Source organism: Pleurodeles waltl, chromosome 10 (assembly GCF_031143425.1).
Source record: "Pleurodeles waltl isolate 20211129_DDA chromosome 10, aPleWal1.hap1.20221129, whole genome shotgun sequence".
NCBI classification, from domain to species: domain Eukaryota; kingdom Metazoa; phylum Chordata; class Amphibia; order Caudata; family Salamandridae; genus Pleurodeles; species Pleurodeles waltl.
The window spans coordinates 1030691022-1030715065 of record NC_090449.1 but is presented as its reverse complement, the minus strand read 5'-3'; the positions used below and the strand labels follow the sequence as shown (position 1 = coordinate 1030715065).

At 47.4% G+C, this 24044-nt stretch overlaps 1 protein-coding gene across 1 annotated transcript in view; it reads left to right on the top strand.

The window, feature by feature from the left end:
* STT3B (STT3 oligosaccharyltransferase complex catalytic subunit B) overlaps positions 1-24044 on the top strand; it is a 213079-nt gene that overhangs the window by 28312 nt on the left and 160723 nt on the right. Inside the window, exon 2 of the mRNA XM_069212000.1 lies at positions 19038-19146. Coding sequence (XP_069068101.1) covers positions 19038-19146 — 109 coding nt within the window. The remainder of the gene's footprint in view (positions 1-19037; positions 19147-24044) is intronic.

The window sequence follows — 24044 nt, the reverse complement described above, 5'->3', positions numbered from 1 at the left end:
TTAATCTAATAAGAATACTGTGGGATAAAACATCTGAAATGGTCTTTCAAGTAGTGACGTGAATGCTTTGATGTGATACCTGTCCTATCCAATAGTAGCATTGCAAATGTTGTATATGTAATGTCCTCAATGATGCCGTCAGTTATATAATGCAAGATGGCATATGAGCCCATAAACTGTGCATGGGGGGGCATGAGTAACGATTTGCATAGACTACCGGAACTAGCGAATTTCAGGGTTTTTTAGTTGGGTTATGAACTGTAGTACCCAAAAGAAAAATGGATGGATGAAAGGATTTTTTGTCCCCGAGACTCTAAAACTTTGTTTTGTGGCTCATAGTTACCTTGGACAGCCTGGAAACGCCAGATATGTGAAATGGTAGCCAGCAGTATGTTCCAGTATACTACACCCATGTGGCTGTCAATGTTTTTTTTTTTTTTTTTTTCCACTAGGGGTTCAAGTTGCAGTCCCAATAAGTCTGACACCCTTCTCTTTCCTGCCACCCCACCCAAATTTCAGAATGATAGAAGTGAAGTTGTTTGCAGTACATTATGTTTTTTTAATCTAACTGTCAAATTAGATTTTTATTTTTGAATATCTGTTTCTTGAGCTAAAAACTGTTAAGATTGTGTTGATCATAATGTAGTAGACTCATCACGTTTTTGTTTTTATTTTTAACCTGTGTATGTAGTGTACCCTAAGGTTTATGTTTAGTAATTGGCAGGACAGATTGTTGCACCACCACTTTTTTCGCTGCATAGTCACGTTTCTGCTTACAATTCTTTTCTTCTTCTTTATTTTTATTTTTTATTTTTTTTAAGCGGTCATAGTTGGTGAAGGAAAAATGCTTGTTTTTGTGAATTATTTACTTTTAAAGTAAGGTAAGGGTCCAAAGTTGTTGCTGAAACGTGAAGAAAATATTTTTTTCTTTCCGTAATGTACAATCGCTCACCGAGTGTTTTTAAGAAACTTCAATTGAAACATCCCAAAGGTATATAGATAATAATGAATCTAGCTTTCCTTACCGATAGCGGTGTTCTTTAGCAATTTAAGAAGCTCATTAAAGATTTAGATTGTGCCGCTAATGCAAGAAGGAAACAGATGCTGGGGATAAAATATTGCAGATAATTTTATACAGCTTCAGCTGCAGTTTGCAGTTCAGATGGGATAATGTTTATCATACTTCTGATAAATAATCCATGGATTCCCAGAGAATCCTAATGATATTTTATTTCACCAAATATTTTGAATAAACTATTTTAATGAATTTCATAACATGACTTTTTACACTGCATTGGGTGAAATGTGTTTGATTAAAATCAAAGGCAGCACAATCTCTAAATGCATTTATCTGATAAAGACATCTAGTTGCAGATTTATTACCTTAAAGGGTTCCTAGGCATCAGTCTGGATCTGGAGATTTTTCTTGAGCAGTACCCTGTGTGCCATTATGTGGTGTTGATTGACTCCACATCAGTCACCTGCGCTAGAAATGTTGTGGGTCCTATATAGGTGCCACCCCGGTGCACTGTCAGTTCTTTGCTTTCCGTGCATTCCAGTGCTGATACGAAGAAAGAGCTACCCCCAGTCTCTTTTGACTTGTCTTCTTCGACTTTTTATCAAAGAGTTTTGAGTGTCTACACTCCTGGTGCATCAAGGATGTCTTCTTGTGAGACAGGGTTCAAGGCCTACGGGTCCTTTCATTGGGCGATGGCTGTGACTGATCTGCACATTGTCTGCCTTTGGTGTCTGAAGCGCAACCACAACCTGAAGTCAGGTGCCAAGTTCCTGGCCATTAAATGAAACCTTTTAGGGAGTCGTCCCTAAAGCTCATGGCAGCCCCCTCTCGTCATTGTCCCACTCCAAGTCCTCTGGACAATCAGATAAGTAGAGACACAAGAAGTTGAAGAACAAGTTCTTCGACTTCACCCTTTCCTTCGGCTGACGAAACGCTGGAACAAGATCCTCTGTCTGCAAAGCCCGCGCCAAGGTCGGCTCCGCACCTCCCAGAGTTTGAGGGAGAAGGACCAACCCCCGCTCAAATCAGAGGTTTATGAGGCCATCTGCCTCACTTTTGTACAGTCTAATTCTGCTGGAGCGCCTTCAGGCTTGCAGGTTCAAAAGGGGCACCTTCGCTTTCCATGCTGGCAGCTTCCTCCTCTGCTCCAGGGGGCACCCATGGATCCGTCCCTGGATCCGAAGCAGCCTTCACCGTACCACCTTGAGCTTCTCCGATGCCAGTTCTGAGTCTGACCCTCCTGGGGCCCCCTGGTGGCACTTACACCATCCTCATTGCTGACTCCGACCCAGATCGGCGTCACATGGCGCAGACTCGGACAGGGGCCTTGCCCACTATGTTCGATCCTGACCCTTATTCTTATGGGTTGGGGTACAGTGAGGAGCGGGAGTGGTAGCTGGTCCCTTTAGAATACCAACTCCAAGACTCTATAAACTGGTGTGCAGACCTGGGTGAAACCAGTGCGTCTGGACACTTCTCCAGACACTGTCATGCTTTCTCCTCGTTCCTTGGCTGCGGAGGAGGGAGCTTACTACTCGCTGTGTTGCGAAAGGCAGCCGAGGTCCTGGGCCTCGCGTTTCCTTTGGTGGCAGCCAGGACTCACCACCTGACAGAGGTGCTTTAGCCCGGAGCTTAATCCTCAGAACTCCTATTACCCTTAAATGAAGCCCTTACCGATGTCCTGCTGGGGACCTGGTCCAAACCCAGCATAGGGGCTCCTGTGAACAGGACTATTGCCTGCCACTATCGCCCTGCTTCAAGTGACCCGGTGTTCCTGACACAACCCCCACCCCCTGCGAGCTTGGTTGTACAACCCTCTACATCCTAGGTCCCGTTCCCTTCCACGCCCTATGACAGGGAATCCAAGAGGCTGGACCAACTTGGGAAGAAGATGTTTTCTTCTGCCAGCCTAGCATTCTGGTCCGAAAACTCTGCCTGTCTTGGGCCATTACTCCTACATGCTGTGGGATTCGGTTATGCTAGTGCTGCCACGGGTCCCAGAGGAGGCCAGGGCTGTGTACTCTCAAGCAGTTGCTGATGGAGAGATGCAGCAAAGTTCACAATCCGATGTGGGCTTGGCACAACTGACCCCCTAGACAGATCAGTTGCACCAACAGTGGCCCAGCAGAGCCATATCTGGTGGAGGACGTCTGGCTTTTTGGAGCATGTCCAAGCCAATCTTCTGGACATGCCCTTTGATGCCACCTGTCTCCTCAGAGAAAAAGCAGAATCGTTGCACAAGCGCTTCAAAGATTCTCATGCTGTGGCCAGGTGCTTGGGTCTCACGGCTGTCCCTTGCCCTAAGTTTTATTTTTGCCCCTTTTGTGACTACAGAAGGGGCATCCCGCCATGTCCTTTCCCATCCAGCCACAGTGCCGGCATGCTGCCTAGGCCCTGCGTGGCTGGGGATGTGGGATTCACTTCCCTTGTGAATCAATGAGCCACCAGTCTGGTCAGTCCACACCTCACCCCCCCCCCCCCTCCCACCCCCCGCTCTTCCTAGTCTTTTCCCCACCAGGGGCCAGTTGGGGGCAGGATTCACCATCACCTGCTCTGCTGGCAGACCATCTTATCAGAAAGAGACGGTCCCTGTGCCAGAAGTGGATCGTGGTTGTTATTCCTGCTCCTTTTTCTAGTCCCCAAACAAGACCAGGGCCTCTGCCTTATCCTAGACCTTTGGTGTCTCAATCTGTTCCTCAAACAGTAGAAGTTCAAAATACTCAGGTTTGATCTACCCTGAACAAAGGCGACTGACTGGATGTTAGTGTTGGATTTGCAGGACACTATCTTCCACATCCCTGTCCTGCCTGCTGACCGGTGTTACTTGCAGTTCACGGTGGGCCACAAGCACTTTCAGTTCACCATGCTCTCCTTTTGGCCTTACCAAGTGACCCTTGGGTGTTGACCAAGGTGATTGCGGTGGTCGCAGCAAATCTCGCAGATCAGGGTTTCAGTCTTCCTCGATGACTGGCTGTTGAAGGTGGGCTTGCCCCAGGCTGTCGTCTCCCACCTCCAGACTACAGCAGAATGCCTGCATTTGCTGGGGTTCGTTATCAATGTGCTGAAGTCACACCTGACTTCCTCTCAGACTCTTACTTTCATCTGAGCTGTTCTCGACTCCAGTGTCCAGTGCAGGTTTGGGCTTATTTTCCCGAGCGATGAGTCCAGGATAGTCAGGCTACGATACCAATGTTTCAGCCCCCATCCTGGATTTCGGGGAGAATGACTGAGGCTGCTGGTCCTCATGGCCTCCTGCATCCTGTTGGTGACACATGCCAGGTGGCAAATGCAGGCTGTGCAGTGGGACCTCAAGTTCCAGTGGTCCATATCTCGGAGAGAACTGCACGAGTTCTGCAGTGGTGGTTAACAAACCGTGATTGGCCGAGAGGTAGATCCCTTTCCCTTCCCCAACCAGATTTGACAGTAGTGACAATTGCGTCCCTTCTGGGCTAGGGTAGCCATCTGGGAGAGGCAGAGATCAGAGGCTTCTGATGGATACAACTACCTGTGGATTCCTCACCTCATGAATACTCCCATGGCGCCAGCATTCGACGGAAATCTTCTTACTAGTATCTGCACGTCGACGAGGACGTCACTGTCGCCCACGCGACGCCGTCTGACGTCATACAGGCAATAAGAGGTCCTCGACGACGTGCGGACGTCAGTTCCCTTTTTTCCGTGCATTCGAAACGGTTATCTTCGAGGGAGCAACTGTTACTCTTGCGGTTACAGTGTATATCTTGCTGCGTACTCTTTCTCTGTGGAAATAATGTCGCAGAGAAAGTCTGGATTTAAGCCTTGTCGTGAGTGTGGAGGCAAGATGTCGGTGACGGATCCTCATTCCGATTGCCTTTGGTGTTTGAGCTCCGACCACGACGTCTCGACTTGTGATTCATGTCAGCACATGAATCCGAAGGCCCTTAAAGAACGTGAGGCGAAGCTGTTTATGGCCAAGTCAAAGGAGAAGCATCACAAGAAGTCTTCTCCAAGCCATCGGCGTCATCGAGACTCCCGGCGCCGTAGAGAATCTCGGCGTCATTCAAGGGAGGCTCGTTCCAGGTCTCCGGATCGGCGCCGAAGGACATGGGAGGTCAGCCCCGCGGTGACGCCGCATCCTTCGACGCCGTTGCCCTCTCCGGCGTCTCCAACTTCGCCTGGACAGGCGTCGGTGATTGAGGTATTGGAGCCTCAAGTGTTTTCTCCGGCGCAGACGCCGAGGTCGGGGTCGCCTCCGAGACAGGCACCCCAGTATCCGGCTTTTCCCACCCCTGGAGCCGATAGTTCCGCATTCTTGAATGCGATGTAGGCCATCTTCCAACAGATGGCTCCAGGGGGTGCTCGGGCTGGGCCTTTGGCCTTTTCTTTGGGTGATCCTGCGCCTCTTCGGCCGGCACCCTTTATGCCCTTTCTCCCGTTTGGGAACGTGGGCTCGGCGCCAGTGTCGGCGCCGGTGGCCGCTCCGGTGGCCGCTCCGGAGGGATTGGCCCCAGGGATTTCCATCCCGTCGACGTCGAGATTTCGGCCTGTGACTCCGGTGGGTCCATCCGTTTCAACTGCTCTTCAGTCGGCGCCGAAGTTACCTGTGGCGCCGGATGCGGCGTCGGTGGCTTCGGAAGATCGGCGCCGATCTCAGACTTCGGCGGAGGCATTGTCGACTCTGCGGATTGAGCAACGACTGCATTCAAGGAGGCGTGCTCTCCGGGTACTAGAAGAGCAGGAGTACCAACGAGCCCTAGAGGAAGGAGAGCTAGAGGACTCGGGTGATGGGCTGCGTGGACTGGAGTCGGCCAGTGGGCTGGACACTTCCCCTGAGTGGGACCTTTCGTCCCCGGGGGAATATACTGAGGAAGCTGCTTCCTTTCATACAGTGGTACGGAAGGCAGCTAGTTTTTTGGACCTGCCTTTGCCGGTGGTGGAGGCGAAACAAAACCTTTTGACAGAGGTGTTGCATCCGGCCTCAGCCGCGGCGGAGCCTCTGTTACCTTTTAATGACGCTCTGCTGGATCCGGTTTTAGAGGTGTGGAAGAGGCCGGCATCTTCCCCAGCAGTTCACAGAGCCGTGGCCAGGAGGTATCGGACGGCTCCAACTGATCCTGGTTTCCTATCTAGGCACCCTACGCCGGAGAGCTTGGTAGTGCAGGCCTCCTGTTCGTCCAAGTCAGCGCCTGGTTCTTTTCCGACGGTGCCTGGGGACAGAGATTCAAAAAAGCTAGAGGCGCAGTCGAAGAAGATTTTTTCGTCCTGCAGTCTGGCGTTAAAAGCCACCAATGCAACCTGTATCCTGGGGAGGTATATTCATGCTCTGATGGATGACATCTCCTCTTCGTTTACAGAGCTTCCCCAGGGTCTTTTGGATCTTGTCTCTGATGCCCAGGCTGCTGCGACCCAAATTATCCATACGGGACTGGATACCACCGACTCGGTAGCCAGAGCAATGGGCACAACGGTGGTGGAAAGGAGACAGGCCTGGCTCCGTAACTCGGGCTTTTCGGCAGATGTACAGTCCACATTGTTGGATCTCCCGTTTGATGGGGACAAACTGTTTGGGGCTAAGGCTGATTCGGCCTTGGAACGTTTTAAGGAGAGCAGGGCCACGGCTAAGTCGTTGGGACTCCAAGCTCCTTCTTCCACGGCCTCTTCCAGATTCTTCAGGAGGTTTCGTGGATTTGGGCGTGGCTCTTCCTCCTCTTCCTTTCGGGGAAGATATCAGCAACCTGCCTCTTCCCATCCCTATAGATCTTTTAGGGGGAGGGGTAGGGTCCGCACCAGGGGAGCCTCTCAGCAGCACTCTGCCTCTTCCTCATCCTCTGGCGGGGTGCAGCAGAGGAAGCAGCCTTAGGCTTCCACCATTTCCCACTCACTCCTCTCCTGTAGGGGGAAGATTACAGCATTTTCTCACCAAATGGGAGACTGTTACGTCAGACACTTGGGTTCTCAGTGTTGTGGGAAAAGGCTACACCCTTCCCTTTCGGGAGTTTCCGCCCCTCATCCCGCCCCGCCCTTCGTATTGTTCACAAGAACACCTCCTGTTGCTAGAACAGGAGGTAGAAGTCCTCCTTTTAAAGGGCGCGGTGGAGTTGGTCCCGGAGCAGGAAAGGGGTCAAGGAGTTTACTCAAGGTATTTCCTGATTCCCAAGAAGGATGGTCGTTTGAGACCAATTCTGGACCTGAGGATCTTGAATTGGTTCCTCAAGCAGGAAAAGTTCAAGATGCTGACCCTAGCACAGGTGCTTTTGGCGTTGAACATGGAAGACTGGATGGTGTCTGTCGACTTGCAGGATGCTTACTTTCATATCCCGATACTCAAGTCACACAGGAAGTATCTCCGGTTTGTGGTGGGATCGCAACACTACCAGTTTGCGGTCCTTCCGTTTGGTCTTACTTCAGCACCTCGAGTCTTCACGAAGGTGATGTCGGTGGTTGCGGCAGAGCTCAGAAGGAAGGGGATAGCAGTATTCCCTTACTTGGACGATTGGTTGATCAAAGCCAAGTCCCCGGAGCTTGTGTTGCGTCATCTGCAGTCAACAACCCAGTTGTTCGACCTGGGCTTTTCGGTGAACGAGCCCAAATCTCACCTAGAGCCCTCTCAGCGCCTCCTGTTCATAGGGGCAGTACTGGATACAACATTGGGTCGGGCCTTTCCTCCGCCTCAGCGGATTCAAGATATTCAGGATTTGGTTCCAATGTTTCGAAATGGAGCGGTAGTTCCAGTCCTCAAGGTCCTTCGTCTGCTCGGTCTTTTTGCCTCCTGCATTCTGTTGGTCACGCATGCTCGCTGGCACATGAGGGCTCTTCAGTGGTGCCTCCGAAGGCAGTGGTCTCAACACAGAGGGGATCTAGAGGGTACTGTCAAGATCTCCAGAGATGCTGCTGTGGATTTGAAGTGGTGGATTGCAAGCAACAATCTTTCACAAGGAAAGCCGTTCCAGCAGTCGCCACCAGTGGCCACAGTCATAACGGATGCTTCCACTCTAGGGTGGGGAGCTCATCTGGGGGATCTGGAGATCAAAGGTCTTTGGTCTCCAGAGGAACAGATTTTTCACATCAATCTGTTAGAGTTACGGGCTGTACGTCTGGCTCTCAAGGCCTTCCTCCCTTCCCTTCGTGGTCAGTCGGTACAGGTCCTAACGGACAATACTACCACGATGTGGTACATAAACAAGCAGGGAGGAGTGGGGTCGTACCTTCTCTGCAGAGAAGCTCTTCGACTATGGTCCTGGGCAAAGGACCATCGGATTTGCTTGATAGCAAACCATCTGGCCGGAGTTTTGAACGTGCGTGCGGACAGTCTCAGTCGCCACTTCTCGGCAGACCACGAGTGGCGTCTCCATCCAGATCAAGTCCGTTTAATCTTCCAGAAGTGGGGGTTTCCTCGGGTAGATCTGTTCGCCACTCGAGAGAACGCGCATTGTCCGTTGTTCTGCAGCCTTCAGTATCCGATGCAGGAAGCGTTGGGGGACGCGTTTCAAATGACCTGGTGCGGCCAGTTGCTTTACGCGTTTCCTCCCATACCCTTGATTCCTCGAGTATTGAGGAAGATTCGCCAAGACCGGGCTCTAGTAATCTTAATAGCTCCGGATTGGCCAAGGAGGGTGTGGTACTCCGACCTTCTCCAACTCTCAATGTGCCCGCCGCTCCGTCTCCCTTTCAGGGCAGACCTCCTCTCACAGTCGCAGGGGCAGGTTCTACACCCCAACCTCCAGAGTCTGCACCTACATGCCTGGAGATTGAACGGGGCAACCTGAGTTCCTTCTCTCTCCCGCCTGAGGTAGTGGATGTTATATTAGCGGCCAGGCGACACTCCACTAAATCTATCTACGCTAATAGGTGGTCTAAATTTGTTGCGTGGTGTGGAGAGAGGCAGATTGATCCTTTACATGCTCATCTATCGGACGTTTTGTCTTTTGCTCTATCTCTGGCGCAGAAAGGTTGTGCAGTGGCTACCATTAAAGGTTATTTATCGGCCTTGTCAGCCTTCATATGTCTTCCAGACCAACCATCTTTATTTAAATCCCCTATTGTTATCAGATTCTTGAAAGGTCTTCTAAATCAATATCCTCCAAAGCCATTCGTTATGCCGCAATGGGATTTGTCCTTAGTCCTGACTTTCCTTATGGGGTCCCCTTTTGAACCTATGCATTCTTGCCCCTTGAGGTATTTGGTTTTAAAAACAGTCTTCCTGATAGCTATAACATCAGCAAGGAGAGTGAGTGAGTTGCAAGCCTTATCAGTAAAACCCCCTTATACAACTTTTTATGGGGATAAGGTGGTGTTGAGGACCAAGGCTGCTTTCCTCCCGAAGGTTGTTTCACCCTTCCATTTGGCTCAGGCAATTACTTTGTCCACGTTCTATCCTCCGCCTCATCCTTCCAAAGAGGAAGAAAGACTGCACCGTCTGGACCCAAAGAGAGCGTTGAGCTTCTTTATCGATAGAACAAGGGATTTCAGGCTGGAGGATCAGCTGTTTATTGGATACGTGGGCAAGAGGAGAGGAAAGGCAGTCCACAAGAGAACACTATCCAGGTGGGTTGTTCTTTGCATTAAAATATGTTACTCTTTGGCAAAGAAGGATCCTCCTGAGGGCATTAGAGCTCATTCCACCAGAGCTAAGTCGGCCACTTCGGCCTTAGCCAGAGGTGTTCCTGTGGTCGACATCTGCAAGGCCGCAACTTGGTTGTCCCTTCACACTTTTGCAAAACATTACTGTTTAGATTCTGAGGTTAGAAGGGACGGCCATTTTGCACGGTCAGTGCTGCAGGATTTCTTGGTTTGACCATTTAGGCACCCACCGCCGGGCGTGGTACTGCTTTGGGACTCTATTCATGAGGTGAGGAATCCACAGGTAGTTGTATCCATCAGAAGAACGAGTTACTTACCTTCGGTAACGACTTTTCTGGTGGATACATTAGCTACCTGTGGATTCCTCACGGTCCCACCCGCCTCCCCGTTGCCTTTCTGGTCTTGCCAAGTAATCCTTGAGTGCGCTCCTCTTGGTCTTTGAGGGTGCAATAGATGTATATATAATATATTTATATATATATATGTATATGTGTATATATCTTTATGTATATACTTGGTGTGTGTATATATTTTAAAAGAGAGAGTTTTATATATATACATATATATATATATGTACATAAAAAGATTTACAGTTATTCATACAATGTGGTGTATTTTTACAATATAATGGATGTTGCTTTGTTCTTTCATTGCATTGCCTGGTTGTTCTCATGCACGTAAAAAATGATTGGTACTGACGTCCGCACGTCGTCGAGGACCTCTTATTGCCTGTATGACGTCAGACGGCGTCGCGTGCGAGACAGTGACGTCCTCGTCGACGTGCAGAGACTAGCAAGAAGATTTCCGTAGAATGCTGGCGCCATGGGAGTATTCATGAGGTGAGGAATCCACAGGTAGCTAATGTATCCACCAGAAAAGTCGTTACCGAAGGTAAGTAACTCGTTCTTTTAGCACTGTTTCCATTAACTAATAGTTTTTCTGAGGGTGCCTTTTCCATGCAAGTGCTAATCTTACATAAGCACATTAACTATAATCAAACATCACCATTTAACTTGGGCTTAAAGAATTATGCTGTTTTCTAGCATACTCGTATTTACTTATGTTTACCAGATCTAGGGCAATTCATAATGTATCTTGTAAGTTTCTGCGTCTGAATTTAAAAGCATCCTCTCCAGATCTCATCTCTACTGAAATGCATTCTTGTTGCAGTTTTTCATTTGTTTATTTAGCTGTCAAAAGTGCTTGTTGAGGGGGTGAGCTTCCCACATGCCAAAATGGCTGCGTAGGCAGTGAGCTCCTCCGGCAGAGAAAACAATCCTGAACCATCCTGGCGTTAAGGGCACCCAAATGTGAGTGCGCTCCTGGGAATGGTGTCGCTGGGCCTGGTGAACAAGAGAAACCCTCAGTGTCCTGGCTTCCTGAGACGGAGCGGAAAAAGGTGACGCGTCTTGCTCGGGCCTGGGAGCACTGCTGACCCATGGAGCCCCGGGCAGGTCACGGCCTTCTGGCAGTGATTGGGTGGAGGTTGGCGGTGAGCATTGGGGTCCTGGAGGACATGGGTGGGGCCCAGCGGGAAGAGGAGACGAAACCAGCCTTACCCTGTGGATGCACCCAGGGTCGAGAGATCCATGCCCCGGTGGTGAGACGAGTGCAGTGAAGGTGAGCGGCCTGGCGGTCTGACTGGGGGGCCCCGGAGAGGTGGACTGTGGTGGCCCTAGGCGGATGATGGTGTGGGGTCGCTGGCCCTGCGCAGGATTGACCCAAGAGAGAGAGCTCTGTCTGCGATCGGCTTTTTTGGGACGGTAGCCCGTTTCTGAGCTATTGGGCGGCCAGGGTAATGAGACGCGCTAACTGCTGATGGTCTGGGGGTGGCCGCAGGAGCCTGAAGGCACATTATCAAGAAGACAACCGATGATGCGCAGAAACCAGGGGCACAGGAGAGCGCGAATTGCCGCAAGGCCTACCTGAAAAGAACCACGGAGAGGAGTTGTGCCCAGACTGCGCTTGATGCGAGCTGTGGGACAGGAGTGGGCTACGGAGACCTGGGTGCCCTGGTTGTTTAAAATGCACTGCGGTGGCCTCGTTGACAATTAGTTCACCTTGACCTCCTAGAGGTGTCATTCCCTCACATTTGTCTCCTTCTGGAGGGCCACTGTCCACGAGCGGACCGCGTCAATATGGGAAAATCAGACCGAGTGCAGACCAAACTACAATTCGAGTCGAGGACCGCTCTCAAAGTGCGGAGCGAAGGAGTGACTGCCTCCGAGGGAGTGTTGGAGGGAGCTTCAGGGGAGACAGATGCGGACTTTGAAGCAAATGTTGATATCTATGCAACGAAGCCTCACAAAATTGATAGGAAAATAGATGCCCTCACGTATTGGATGGATCGAATGTCGGACAGGCTTGATGGGCCCTCTGAACATTTAGACCAGGTGGAGTGAAGAGTGTTGAAGGCGGAAGATGAGCATAATACGCTAGCGATAGCCCAGAAGAAGTAGATAAGCTTCTACATACATTGCAAGCAAAAGCAGAGGACCTGGAGGCCCACTCTCGTAGGAACAATGTACGCATAGTGGGTATACCCGAGTCGACCTAATTGACAATATGGAGCGGTATGTGGAAGTTATTGTCCAACCTGTTAGGCTGTGAAACTTTCTCAGATATGTTTGTGGTAGAGTGAGCACACCACTTAGCGCCGCGGCTGCCGGCAGGGGCCCCGCCACAACCCATCATATTGTGGTTATTGAACTACAGGGATAGTGATGTGGCACTTTGGAGGGCCTGAGATAAAGGAACACTGCGCCATGAGGGCAGCACAATATCCCTCCTCCCTTACTTCACCCACCATGTGCGGGAAGCCAGGCGACTGTTTATGCAGGGTAAACAGAAACTCAGATCTGAAATTAGACCATAAAATGCTTTATCCTGCAAGACTCTGGCCGCTGGTTGGAGGATAGGCCCTGATCTTCACCGATCGACAAACTGCAGCAATTTATCGCTAAGAGGCCAAGGGACCACGATGGAATGCACAAGCAGATGGAGATGGAGATGCAGAGGAGGAAATGGACGCTGTGGAATGAGACTGGGAGCTATGACTGGGGCTAAGGCTTTCAGTGGCATGGCAACAGACTGCCGAGGCTGCCCGCCCTGTCTGCCCTCTCAGAAGTGAGGTTGGACGCTGAGCTCAGTTCGCAGGTGGTAATGGCCTGTCATGTCGTACAACTTGTTAGGTTACCATGGGCCTTTGCTGCCGACTGAACTGCGTTTTTGGGATTGGTAAGTCAGTGAGAAGGGACTTTGATTGGGGAGACTACACGAACCTGTAAGGCAGTGTCCAATGGAGGTGCTGGGACCGGGAGCGAGACATTTCATAAGAGACCCTTAATACATAAAGAACTGGAGGATATCGGCCACAGCTGTGGATGTGTGTAACGCAAAGCACTTGGCTTTATCACCCCCTGCCCCCGTGTGCTTTGCTATTGTTCTGTATTGTTGGTATGGGAAATTGTAGGGGATTTTGGCGGGGGATCTGTGTAGATTGCGCATGGTGGGGGGGGGCAATGCAGCATGGGGGTAGTTGGGATTGGCTGAAATGTGCTCGTAGTTGGCAGGCGGCCTGTTCGATGCTCACAAAGTACACTTGTAAATTTGTTATCGAGATAGTCTATGCCCAACACTCAACCGTTTGCTATGAAGGATCAGGCGAGATCTAAGCCCTTACGACTACTCACCTGGAATGTCCGCGGCCTAAATGATCGTAAGATCCGTAAGGTAGACACATATTTGCATCGGCACACTGTAGACATAGCAATCCTCCAGGAGACGCATCTGGCACCAGGTAGTAGAGATATAGTGCAGCAAAAAGATGAAGGGATTGGTATAGGAGGCTGTTTTTATGACTCGTGCAAGAGGGGTGCTTATTTGGACCAGGAAAGGGGCAGGTGTTAGGCTGCAGGAGATGTGTGCGGATCTGGCTGGTCGCGATGTAGTGGCAAAATGTATTATAGGCACCCTCGCAATGCTGATGGTGGGCATATACGACCCTAATTATGATGCCCCTAATTTTGATTACACTCTTAATGCGAGGCTATGGCAATAGGATGAAACACTGCAAGTTATGGGGAGGGGATCTAAATTGTGTGCTAAATCCAGCCTGAGACTGCTCATCCGGTTCCCCAAGATGTCCCTAATCAGTGACTCGGGCTCTCACTGAGATATTAACACGGGAGGGGATGGTGGATGTTTGGGCGTATCGATATCCAACAATTCCGTTGTATTACTCGACCGTGCATGATATACACACCTGCATAGGTTACTGGGTGTGCTCACGACAGTTAGCCCCCAAATACTGGTCTGTGAGGTTTTGCCACATACATATTCGGACCACTCACCGATACTTCTGGGGATTTATTTCAGCGTGCCATCTCCCCTGCCTTCTCTTGGAGATTCTTTCCGAATTCGCTATGAGGTGAGGCGTTTAGGGCGGAACTGGGTCAGGATATAAAGGAGTACTTTGCATTGAATGTGGGGACAGTAGACAAATTTGCCACATTCTGGGAGGGATTTAAGGTCTATATATGCGGTGTCAATGGCAAAGCATGGGGGAGTCCTGTGGGTGCTGCGCAGCTGTTTCAGTAGGTTGGAAACAGAAATAGCAGACCTTGAAAGCAAACCGTTGGAAGGGAGAGAGGATGCGGTGTTGAATGAGATACGCGGCAAACTAACCGAATTTCAGGCGGTAGCCCAGGCTGAAGTGATGCACATGGGGAAGTATGCAACAGCACGAGTTTATGGTGAAGGGGAGCGGCCGGGGGCCAAACTCGCAGCTTTCTCCCCGACATGAGACTAATGCAATATTGCAATACGGGATGATGGTAGTGTGGAGTGATGCCACGTCCGCGGTGGGGCAGTTCCGTGATTACTATACAGACTTATACAAGTTAGGCTAGCAGTTTGATGAAGCTGCAGTTAGACTATCTCACTCACACGGTCATACCGTGGCTGACGTGTGACCATAGGGAATGGTAAATGGCCCCATTGATGCTGGAAGAGGTCAGGGCTTCCTTGAAGGATATACCTGCGGGCAAAGCGCCCGCACTGATGGGCTCACGGTAGCCTTTTATAAGTCGTACCAAGATGTGCGTATACCATATCTGGTTACACTTTTTGAGGAGATGGCAAGCGATGGCTGGATGCCTCTCATGATGCTCGGCGCCCTGTTGGTGGTTCTATTGAAGCCAGGTAAAGCAGCTGAGCGCTGCTCCTCATATATGCTGCTGTCGCTCATGAATGTGGATGCCAAATTGTATGCCAATGCCCTGGCGAATAGGCTGCCCCCCCTTTTGCCTCAGGTGGTGGAGTTGGAACAGATGGGTTTGTACCGGGGCGTAACCTATCATACAATTTACACACCTTCAATGCAAAGCAGCACATAGATCAGAGAATCAAAGCAGTCACCGTTTTTTTTAGATATCGAAAAGGTGTTTGATTCAGTGGAGTTGTGTATTCATGCAAGCAGTGCTGTGCTGGCGCAGGAGATATATTTATTCAACTGGTTAGAGTGCTGTACACTCGGCCAGTTGCTATACTGAGGTTGAATGGCATAGTGGCTCCCCCTTCCCTATAGAGCAAGAAACGAGGCAGGGATGACCCTCCCCCCCCCATTGTGTGCACTTGTTGCCGAGAACGTTGGCATGTGCACTAAGGGAATACCATTCTCACAGAGGGCTGCACATTCCATGTTGTACCCTGATAGTGTCTGCGTATGACACCTTGCTGTAGGTCAGGGACCCAGAACGGAACCTTGCGCCGGTGCTATGCGAGGTGGCACTGTTTGGTTGTCATGCTGGACTCTGCGTAAACTGGGATAAGTCTCTGGTATTTCCACTTACTTCTAGTACTGGCCCGGTGCAAATGGAGTATCGGCTACAGTGGACAGATGAATCTGTTTGCTATTTGGGGATTAAGATTCACTCTGACCCGGCTGTCGGGCTGATAGCCGATGCACTGCCGTGCCATAATTATCTGTCTGAGGCATTGGAGCACTGGATTCATCTTCCTCTCTCACTTGCAGAGAGTGACGATTATGAAAATGATGGTGCTTCCTCGGTTCCTTTTACTGTTTTTAAATATCCCGATCACCAGCACCATTTTTGGTAGGTTAAAGGCTCTCCTGGGCAGGCTGGCATGGGCGGGCAAACAGCCCAGAGTAAGATGGCAAACACTGACTCTCTCATATGATATGGGAGGAGGTATTGGTGCCCCAGATCTAGAAGCGTATTACCAGGTTGCACAGTTTGCTCACTACTGGGTACGTGGACTGGCAGAGCTACCCCATATTCGGCTGGAGCGGGGGATGCCAGCGCCAGCCAAACTGCCTTCAGTTCTGTTTGAGAGACCGAGGCGCCGATATGGGATGCTGGACTCACTCAATTCGACAACATTTGCCTGGCAGAAATCAATGGAAAGGCAGGCAGAGTACGTACTATATTCACCGACCATGTGAGTGGTGTGCTTGGCTTCCGCTGTTGTGGGAGCCGGGTGCTGTTAAAGCACTACAGGACTTGGGCATAGCTACTATGGGAGATATGTTTGAGGACAGTCGTTTACGGGGGCTAGGAGGAGATGTGGCAAGATAAGGTCAGTGTCACTCCACTGACTAGGCTCTATTATTATAGAGCATGTGCTGCGTTGTGTGAGATATTGGGCCCACCTGCCAACGGTGTGGGGCATGGACAATGGATATGACATATTGCAGCCTGCAGTCTGATGTATATGGCAAACTCCTTCCAAGTTGCAGTCGCCAATGGGATATTTGGGGCTTGTTTCAGACTTACTTGAGGAGACAGTAGCAGGGATGGAAGCAAGAGGAGCACACATTGATTAGGCTGTGATTGAGAGGCCTGCCCCACCCCCACCGCCAACGGTTTGGATCAGGGGAAGACAGGACTTGTAATTGCAATGTGTAATTGGTTATTGGCCGGCTGCGCACATGCTATAACCAGGGATGGCCTGCACTGCTCCACATTGGTCGGGTCTAGGTGATCTCCAAAATAGAGATGCTAGGCGTATAATTCAGCTAAAGATATGACCGGGGCAGTCCCTGGTCATGGAGAGAAGATGGCTGCGAAGGAGAGCTGAAAGCGGAACACTGCCAAAGTATGCTATTCATTGCTATCTCATTGTTTGTACTGTGAATGTTATCGTTATTATGCACTAAACTCAATAAGTAATTTTTATTTAAAGTGCTTTTTGCACCCGCATTGCCCAGTGGGTCTCATTTATATTCCATCTTGTGCTGTTGCATCTGATGCAGGTTTCTTTGTGTCATTTGGTAGCCATGGATGGCCTACCTTTATGGAAGGGAGTCCATGCTCCTCTTTTAATTCGTAGTTGACTTCATGCCTCATTTCATGGAACGTAACTAGTATTGTCAATGGATGCATTTATCAGATCATTGATTCAATGAAAGTAGGTGTTGGTTCATAAGTTACTTTTATTTGAGCTGCCACTGGCTATAATGCTTATAATTGATTTCACTAGTATTTAAGTTTTGTCTGTCTACTGTGCATCTAATGGATTTAAACCGTCTTTTAAAGAGCATGTGCAGTACTTTTGAAAACAAAAAGATGGTTCTGACAGGCTTCATTGCTGAAAGCCTTCACACACTTTTTTTTTTTTTAAATGCAAGGTTTACAAGCACTATTTTCTGACGTGAGCTGTTGCTAATCTTGGCCATTTTCAAACAGACTTTAATTTGGCTATTAATTAGAAAACGGTTTGTGGATTTTCAGTAAGAGTGCGGGGCTGGAAGAAGCCAGTCAGTCTGGATGTAGAATACATCACAGCAACAGATCCTAGGAATTTCGAATAGTCAAAATGTATATTTTGCCTGCAGAGCTTTCTAAAATTAGTAAAACCATTTTTGATGGATGAATCACCCATTCAAATTGAGCTTTGTTAAAATTGTTTATTCAAAACGTACTGTTTCTATTCATTTTCCATTTCCCCCAACACACCAGCGTAGCGCGCAACTCTTACTTTTTAATATGTGGGGAAGTTCATGCTTAAGCATTCAGATATTTTTTCCCCTTCTAACAATGTGAGAGACAGAATTTGCATCCTTTTTTCGCCCACATTTTAAGTATTGTAACAGCATCCAAGGTTTGTGGTTTCCAAAAGAAAGAAAAGAGAACACAGCCAAAATGTTTTAGGAAAATGGGGCTATAGTGCAGTGCAAGAAAATGTTTCCCCACCTCTAAAAATGACATCAACAAAAGGTTTGCCAGGCTAAAACTGTCCCTTTTCCAGCTTTCAGAAACAGGTAAAGTTGTTTAAAAAGAAAAGAAAAGAAAAAAAACGCTTTTCCATGGTGGTCAATTTAGTTTCAAGCTATTTGTTTGGGGAAAAAGGTACGAAACCCGAGGGTGAACCCAGAAAACTAGATATTTCTGAGAGTTGACCAAATTCTGAGGTAGGTTTGAGGCTATTTTTGGGTCTATTTGATCTTGATTCCCCATCCTCCTCCGCTTAAATATAAATTGTTGAAATTAAAAAATAGAGTTGGGTAGGAAATCACTGAAATAAGTGACGTGGTCTTCATCTGTAACTTTGCACAGAAGGCTGATCTACCTATAGAGTTGGTTGTCCAAAAAACGCAATACCCGGAGCTATCAACTATGCTGCGACTTACGATCTTTGGTTGTATTTTGATCAGGTATTAGTTCATATGGCCAAACCTATTAAATGAACAATAGATAAGAAGATAACCTACCCATGTTTAGAATAGTGGTTATTTGTACCACTCTGGATTTCGGGTTACTCACCAATCTGCTGATTTAATAGGGTGGTCTAATGTTCACCAGGCAATCTGGATATGTGAACGTTTTTGGAGCCACACATCCCACTAGATTCCCCTTGGACATTAGTTGTCAGAAATGCCCAGAGTTAGTAGTCTAGCTGAAAGCCAAAATAATGCCACAATCTCCGATGGCAAGTGAAAGGAAACTGGGATTTCTTTGGGTGTAGTTTTGAAGAAAGCACTGGTATAGTTGAGGGTGAAACCCACCCTACAAACTTCCATGGGCTCTTGGTTCGGGATGGTTCAGGGATTTAGCAGTTTGAAAGTATGTTGTGTAAATGATGATCTGCAAGGGCAGGCTGGTCCTCCTCCTCATACCTTTCTAAAAATGATTTTAATGTGGTGTCTTGTGGGAACATTGCTTCGAAAATATTGCTATCTTTTGAAATACTTAGATATTTGTGTACAGGTATTAATCATGCAGGATGTAAATGATAGGGACTTTGTGTCCTAGTAACTTCATTCTTGTAAGAAAGTTCGTTACAAGACTAATTTCATAAATATTTTGAAGCAGGGCAGCTATCTTTTTTTTTTTTTTTTTTTTTTTTTTTTATGAATGTTGTTGCTTTGATTGCAAAGTGAATGTTGAGCTATTATGGACAGATGTTTGAGTAAGTTTTCTTCTTGCTTCTTTTCTAGGTTTAACTATAGATCAACACACCACCTGGCATCCCACGGGTTTTATGAATTTTTAAATTGGTTTGATGAAAGAGCCTGGTATCCCCTTGGAAGAATAGTTGGTGGAACGGTAGGTATATGCTAATGTGAGAACAAAAATGCATACAGCTATGTATCAAATAGCAGTAGTAGTTTAAACATTCCTTTCTCAATTTTCTAATGTACCTTTGTAGTTAGGCAACGTAGTAATAGGCTGAAGTGGCACTTGTTTTTCTGTATATTTCACCAGTACATTTGACATTCTGCTACAACACAAACGCAAACAAAGAGTAACGGGGCATCTTAGCATGTGAACAATAGTTATTTCTTAATATTATTTCTTACTGGTTGTGTAGGTCAAGCTACCCACCTTTCTTTATCTTTCGATATTGTAGATAATCATTTATTTTCCAGTTAGTTGATCTGATCGTTTCACCATTCGTTTCTCTTTACCTCCGTCTACCTCTCTGAAACTGTCCTGTTCCCATTTTCGCTTTAAGCGATGGCGGCCTGAAATATAACTTCCACAAAATAAACTTATAAATAGCTTTTCTGCATCGCTCTGAGATAACTTACGCGGTCACTGCCATCGAGTAGAATTTGCCCTTTTCCGCTCAGTTCAACCCGCCTTTAGAGTACGAAATTCCTTTACAAAAGCTTACTATTTGTACGTTCCCTTCGGGACCCTGGTGCATTGAATCCCTTGTGTCCCCCACAAGAGCATGTATAGCACTAAAGAAATTATAGCGCACCAACGATTCCATATTAGCAAAAGCAAATTACTCAACTTCATAGGAATAAGTTAGGTTGGGTGCCTTTTTCCCTATTCGCGTTGTAAATAAATAAAGGTTTCTTCAAACAATAAACTGTTTAAAACAGGCGAATTAAAAATCCTATTTTGCAGACCTCTGCTTCTCCTCCATAGCTTTGAATTGCTCACCGTTTTTTTTTCTTACCAAAATTCAAATTATTACGGAAGTTTTTTTTTTCAGACTCCAGCTGTGTGTATATTGCTACTGTGTCACCTCCCCTGCTGTCTACTTCTGTCTGAATGGCTACTCTAAATGACTTTGGTTTGTGAAGGAGAAAGTAGTCAAATCCATTCTAACCTCTCTGAAGTAGGGCTCTCTGCTGCGCTGGCTTCTGTTGGGCACATTTGACTTATGCCCTTGATATTTTAGCTGCTCCGTGTCTACCGTTATCAGTAGTGTGCTATTCAGTTTATCTGGAAACAAACTTGTGATCCTCCACCTTAAGAAACCTGCAGCAGACCAACTCCAGTCATATAATGGGTATTTGCAGTTAAGAGTGGGCATGGACATTCATCAGTTAATAACGTCCAGTTTTGTTGTTTTTCAAAGTTTACATAGTTTAATCTTAACACATCCTCCTGTGGAAAATGCTGCTGTAGAACTGGTGCATGCACAGAATGCTTACCTATGATCTGATTCATACAACAAAAATGATTAGTTACCTACCCAGGGATTGTTTTAGTTACGTTTTGAATTTACACGCACAAAACCATAGATATTCAGAAGTTATAGTTATGGTTATCTCAAGTAACTATAACTCGTGCCCTAAGGTAACTAACTCGCATCCCCAATGTTGCAGTGATATCAGTGTCGTAGAAGATATCATTGGTTGTGTACTATCTGGGGTAATTAGCTGTGCATAGCGAAGTTGTGAGTTGGTTACCGGAGTGTGCGTGATACTTGCGATAACAATAACTGTAACTCCTGAATTTCTATGCTTTTGTGCGAATAAGTTCAGAACCGGACTATAATGTGCCTGCAACCTTTAGTTTTTTCAGTGAATTTCCACGCTTTTTAAAATGTTAATGCAACCACTGCGGTAGAGGTTGGTCGCACAGCCCGGCCTGTGACCAGATCCTGCTTGTAACCCCCTACAAGCACCAAATCCTGGTCCATGCACGGTCTTTGGCCAGGCCTTGGGGTCAATCCCCTTTAACCTCCAAACCGCGCACAACCAAAGATGAGGGTTGTCCGCAGGCCCTGCGGCCTACCCCCTATAATCAACCAACTGCACACTATGCATCGCCGAACCCCCTGCCTCTCACAACAAATCCCATGCCGCGCATGGCCTTTGCCATGCGCAGCAGCTATTGACCGCGTGTCCTGGCTAACTGTCATCCCCCTTTAAGCTCTTATTCCTGCACCATGCACGACCTGTGTGTGTACGTGGGGGTGGGATGTATGGAGGGGGGTCTGGTGGGGGAGAGTGCATGCCCTGAGGCCTACTCTCTATAAGCAATCAACGCTGCACATAGTCCCAGCTGCCTCCTACTAGATGTTGAAAATGCAGCTCCCTGCGTGCAGGAGCAATCTTTTGATCTCTTTCCCTTCTCACACGTCTGCGGGCAATGAAGAAGATGAGATATTGGCTTCCAGCAAGCCAGAGCATTTTTAAAGCTTCTGCTTCCTGAAAGCTGAGTGTTTGTTTTTGCTTGGCGAGAGGTGTGACAAGCAAAAGCAAACAGCTACCTCCAGAGGTTGGGCACCTCTGGAGGTAGCAGGAGCCGGCCATGGGGAGTGGCAGAGCTAGCACCATATAGGCTCCAGGAGGTAGGCCACGGCCCCCTTCCTTCTGCACAGGTCCGCCCGAGGAGGAGGTGGTCCCTGGGGCCTTTCAATAAAAATTAATTGGCTATGGGGAGGTGTGGGGCCTGCACGCTCCCCCTGCATCATTTTCTAATATAGCCCCGTGGAGGTCTGCATGCTCCCTTGTACCACCTACATTGTTGTTGCCCCAGGTAGGTGGCAGTCCCCGGAGCTTAGAGAGGGAGGGGGCTGAGTGTTTTGTACCCCCCCCCTATTTATTTGTTCTTGACTGGGTGGGGTTGGGGGATGGGCCCGTGCCCCAAACACCCACCCTCCACAGGGGGGAGGTGGTCCCGGGCTTTTGAAAGCCCTAGGAGGGTTGCCCTGTGTACCCCCCACCTCCAAATCAATAATTACAATAAATATGTGCCCAGGACTTGACCCACTCTGGGGGTTGGGGAACAAAATTAAAAGAAGCGTAGAAGACACAGATTGCGTTTTTATTTTTTCCAGTTTTTTTTTTTTTTTAAATTCATATTCTTGCCGAATATTTGTAAATTTTGTAGTGAATTTCCCATGAACCCAAGGCTAGGGGCTCAGCATATACCTACTCTTCCCATCCCCCACCCCCTTTATATTTTTTTTGTTTTTTTTGCATTTCTTCTGAGAGTCCCAAAATGACTGCCAACCATTTCTGGTGGAAGTGTTGGCAGCCAGTCAGATCTCTGCACCAGATTGGGAGTATTTGCAAAATTGTTGCAACCCTAGATATACAAATTAGGATTTCCTTTAACTTCTCTTAAACTACTGAAAGGATTTACACCAAGTAACAAAAAGTGATCTGTGGACCAAAAGCTACCTTTCCACCAAATTCGGTGTAATTCCGTCCAGGGGTTCGGGCTGTATCCGTGTCTAAATTGTCTGTGGGCAAGTAACATGGGAAACGCACTTTATTTGACCCTCCCCACCCCTCTTTTTCTTGGCCCCCTTTTTATGGATCACCCCCAAAACATTCCATACAGAGCAATATCCAACGTGAAACTTTTTTTGGAAAATTTTATGAAGATTTGTCTAACAGCGCAAAAGATATAGTTCTAACTATTACTATAGACTGGCGACCACCAGTAGGTAATGTCTCATGCAGTGACAAGACTGGCTGCCGTTATGTCTTTGAATGCATAGCTCATGTAATTAATATACTTTTAAAGCATCTTTTATTGCTCATTCTCTTTCTGAAGGCAAAGAACACATGTTCTTTGTCAGCGGGAGTCTCTCCTGGACCTGGCTTTTAGTCCCTAAAAATAGCTTGCCCTTATAAACTCTGACACCCTATAGCGAGTTGATTCTCGAGGCCTGTCATGTAATGCAAATGCTTCCAATTCCCCAGCTATTATATTTTGGTAAGTTACTCAAAAAGAAATAAAAAAAAAAACAAAAAAAAAACACATGGCTGTTCCTAGCATACTGTTGTGTATATGCAAGTTATAATATTATACATTTACATGCATTGTGACCAAGCGTCTCGGGGCCTTCACTCTATCCCCACTTACGTTACATGGAATAATGTTAATCATAAAATATCTCAAGCACTGGGCTACCGGATAACTAGTGTCACTATCACAAATAGCTCTTATATATTGTACAGTCCATAGAGATACTGCCCACAATTTCCTATCCACAAAGTCTGAGACTAGGACATTATAAGACACCACATATTCACTTTTACAGTAGTGCTCTAACCTTATTTCTTTGTTTTCTCAAACGTGGTGACTTGTAACGTTTTACGTTTATTCCCTGTTTGCAAGCTTTCCATTTCTTGCATCTAGTAAAGCCAGGTTTATTTAGCAACCATGTTTTAAGTTCAACATTTCTTATCAATTGCACCTCTTGCTCCTTTGATTGTTACACTACGTCTTCCTGCACCTGTTAATCTCAGTTGTGGTCTGCCATGTTTTTTAGATTAAATATCCTTACCCATTGCAATGCTGTTTCTAATGCTCTCTTTGAACCCATTGGCCTGAAACTATTTGATATCTTCTTGTGTCCTTTCATAACACTTGGTGTCATTCAGTTGCAAGTAACATGGCAGTCACATTTATTTATACCATAGCACAATATTTCACAGTTATCTGCTGGTTTTGCAATAAAGCCATATTTATTATCCAGTTTGGAAATTATGAAAATCAGAATTAGTTACCACATACAACTATGCCTAAGCAGCAATAAGACATCCTTTGTAAGCATTGGGATTTCATAAACAATTACCCTACTATTGCTAGCAAGAACAGAAGACCACCATGTGTAACATTGGGAAGGTCCAAGTCGACGAGGAACCATTTGAGTGACTTGAATCTTGAACCTAAAAAAACAGAATTGCTACCTGAACCTGGCTTTACTAGATGCTAGAAATGCAAGCTTATAAACAGTGAAT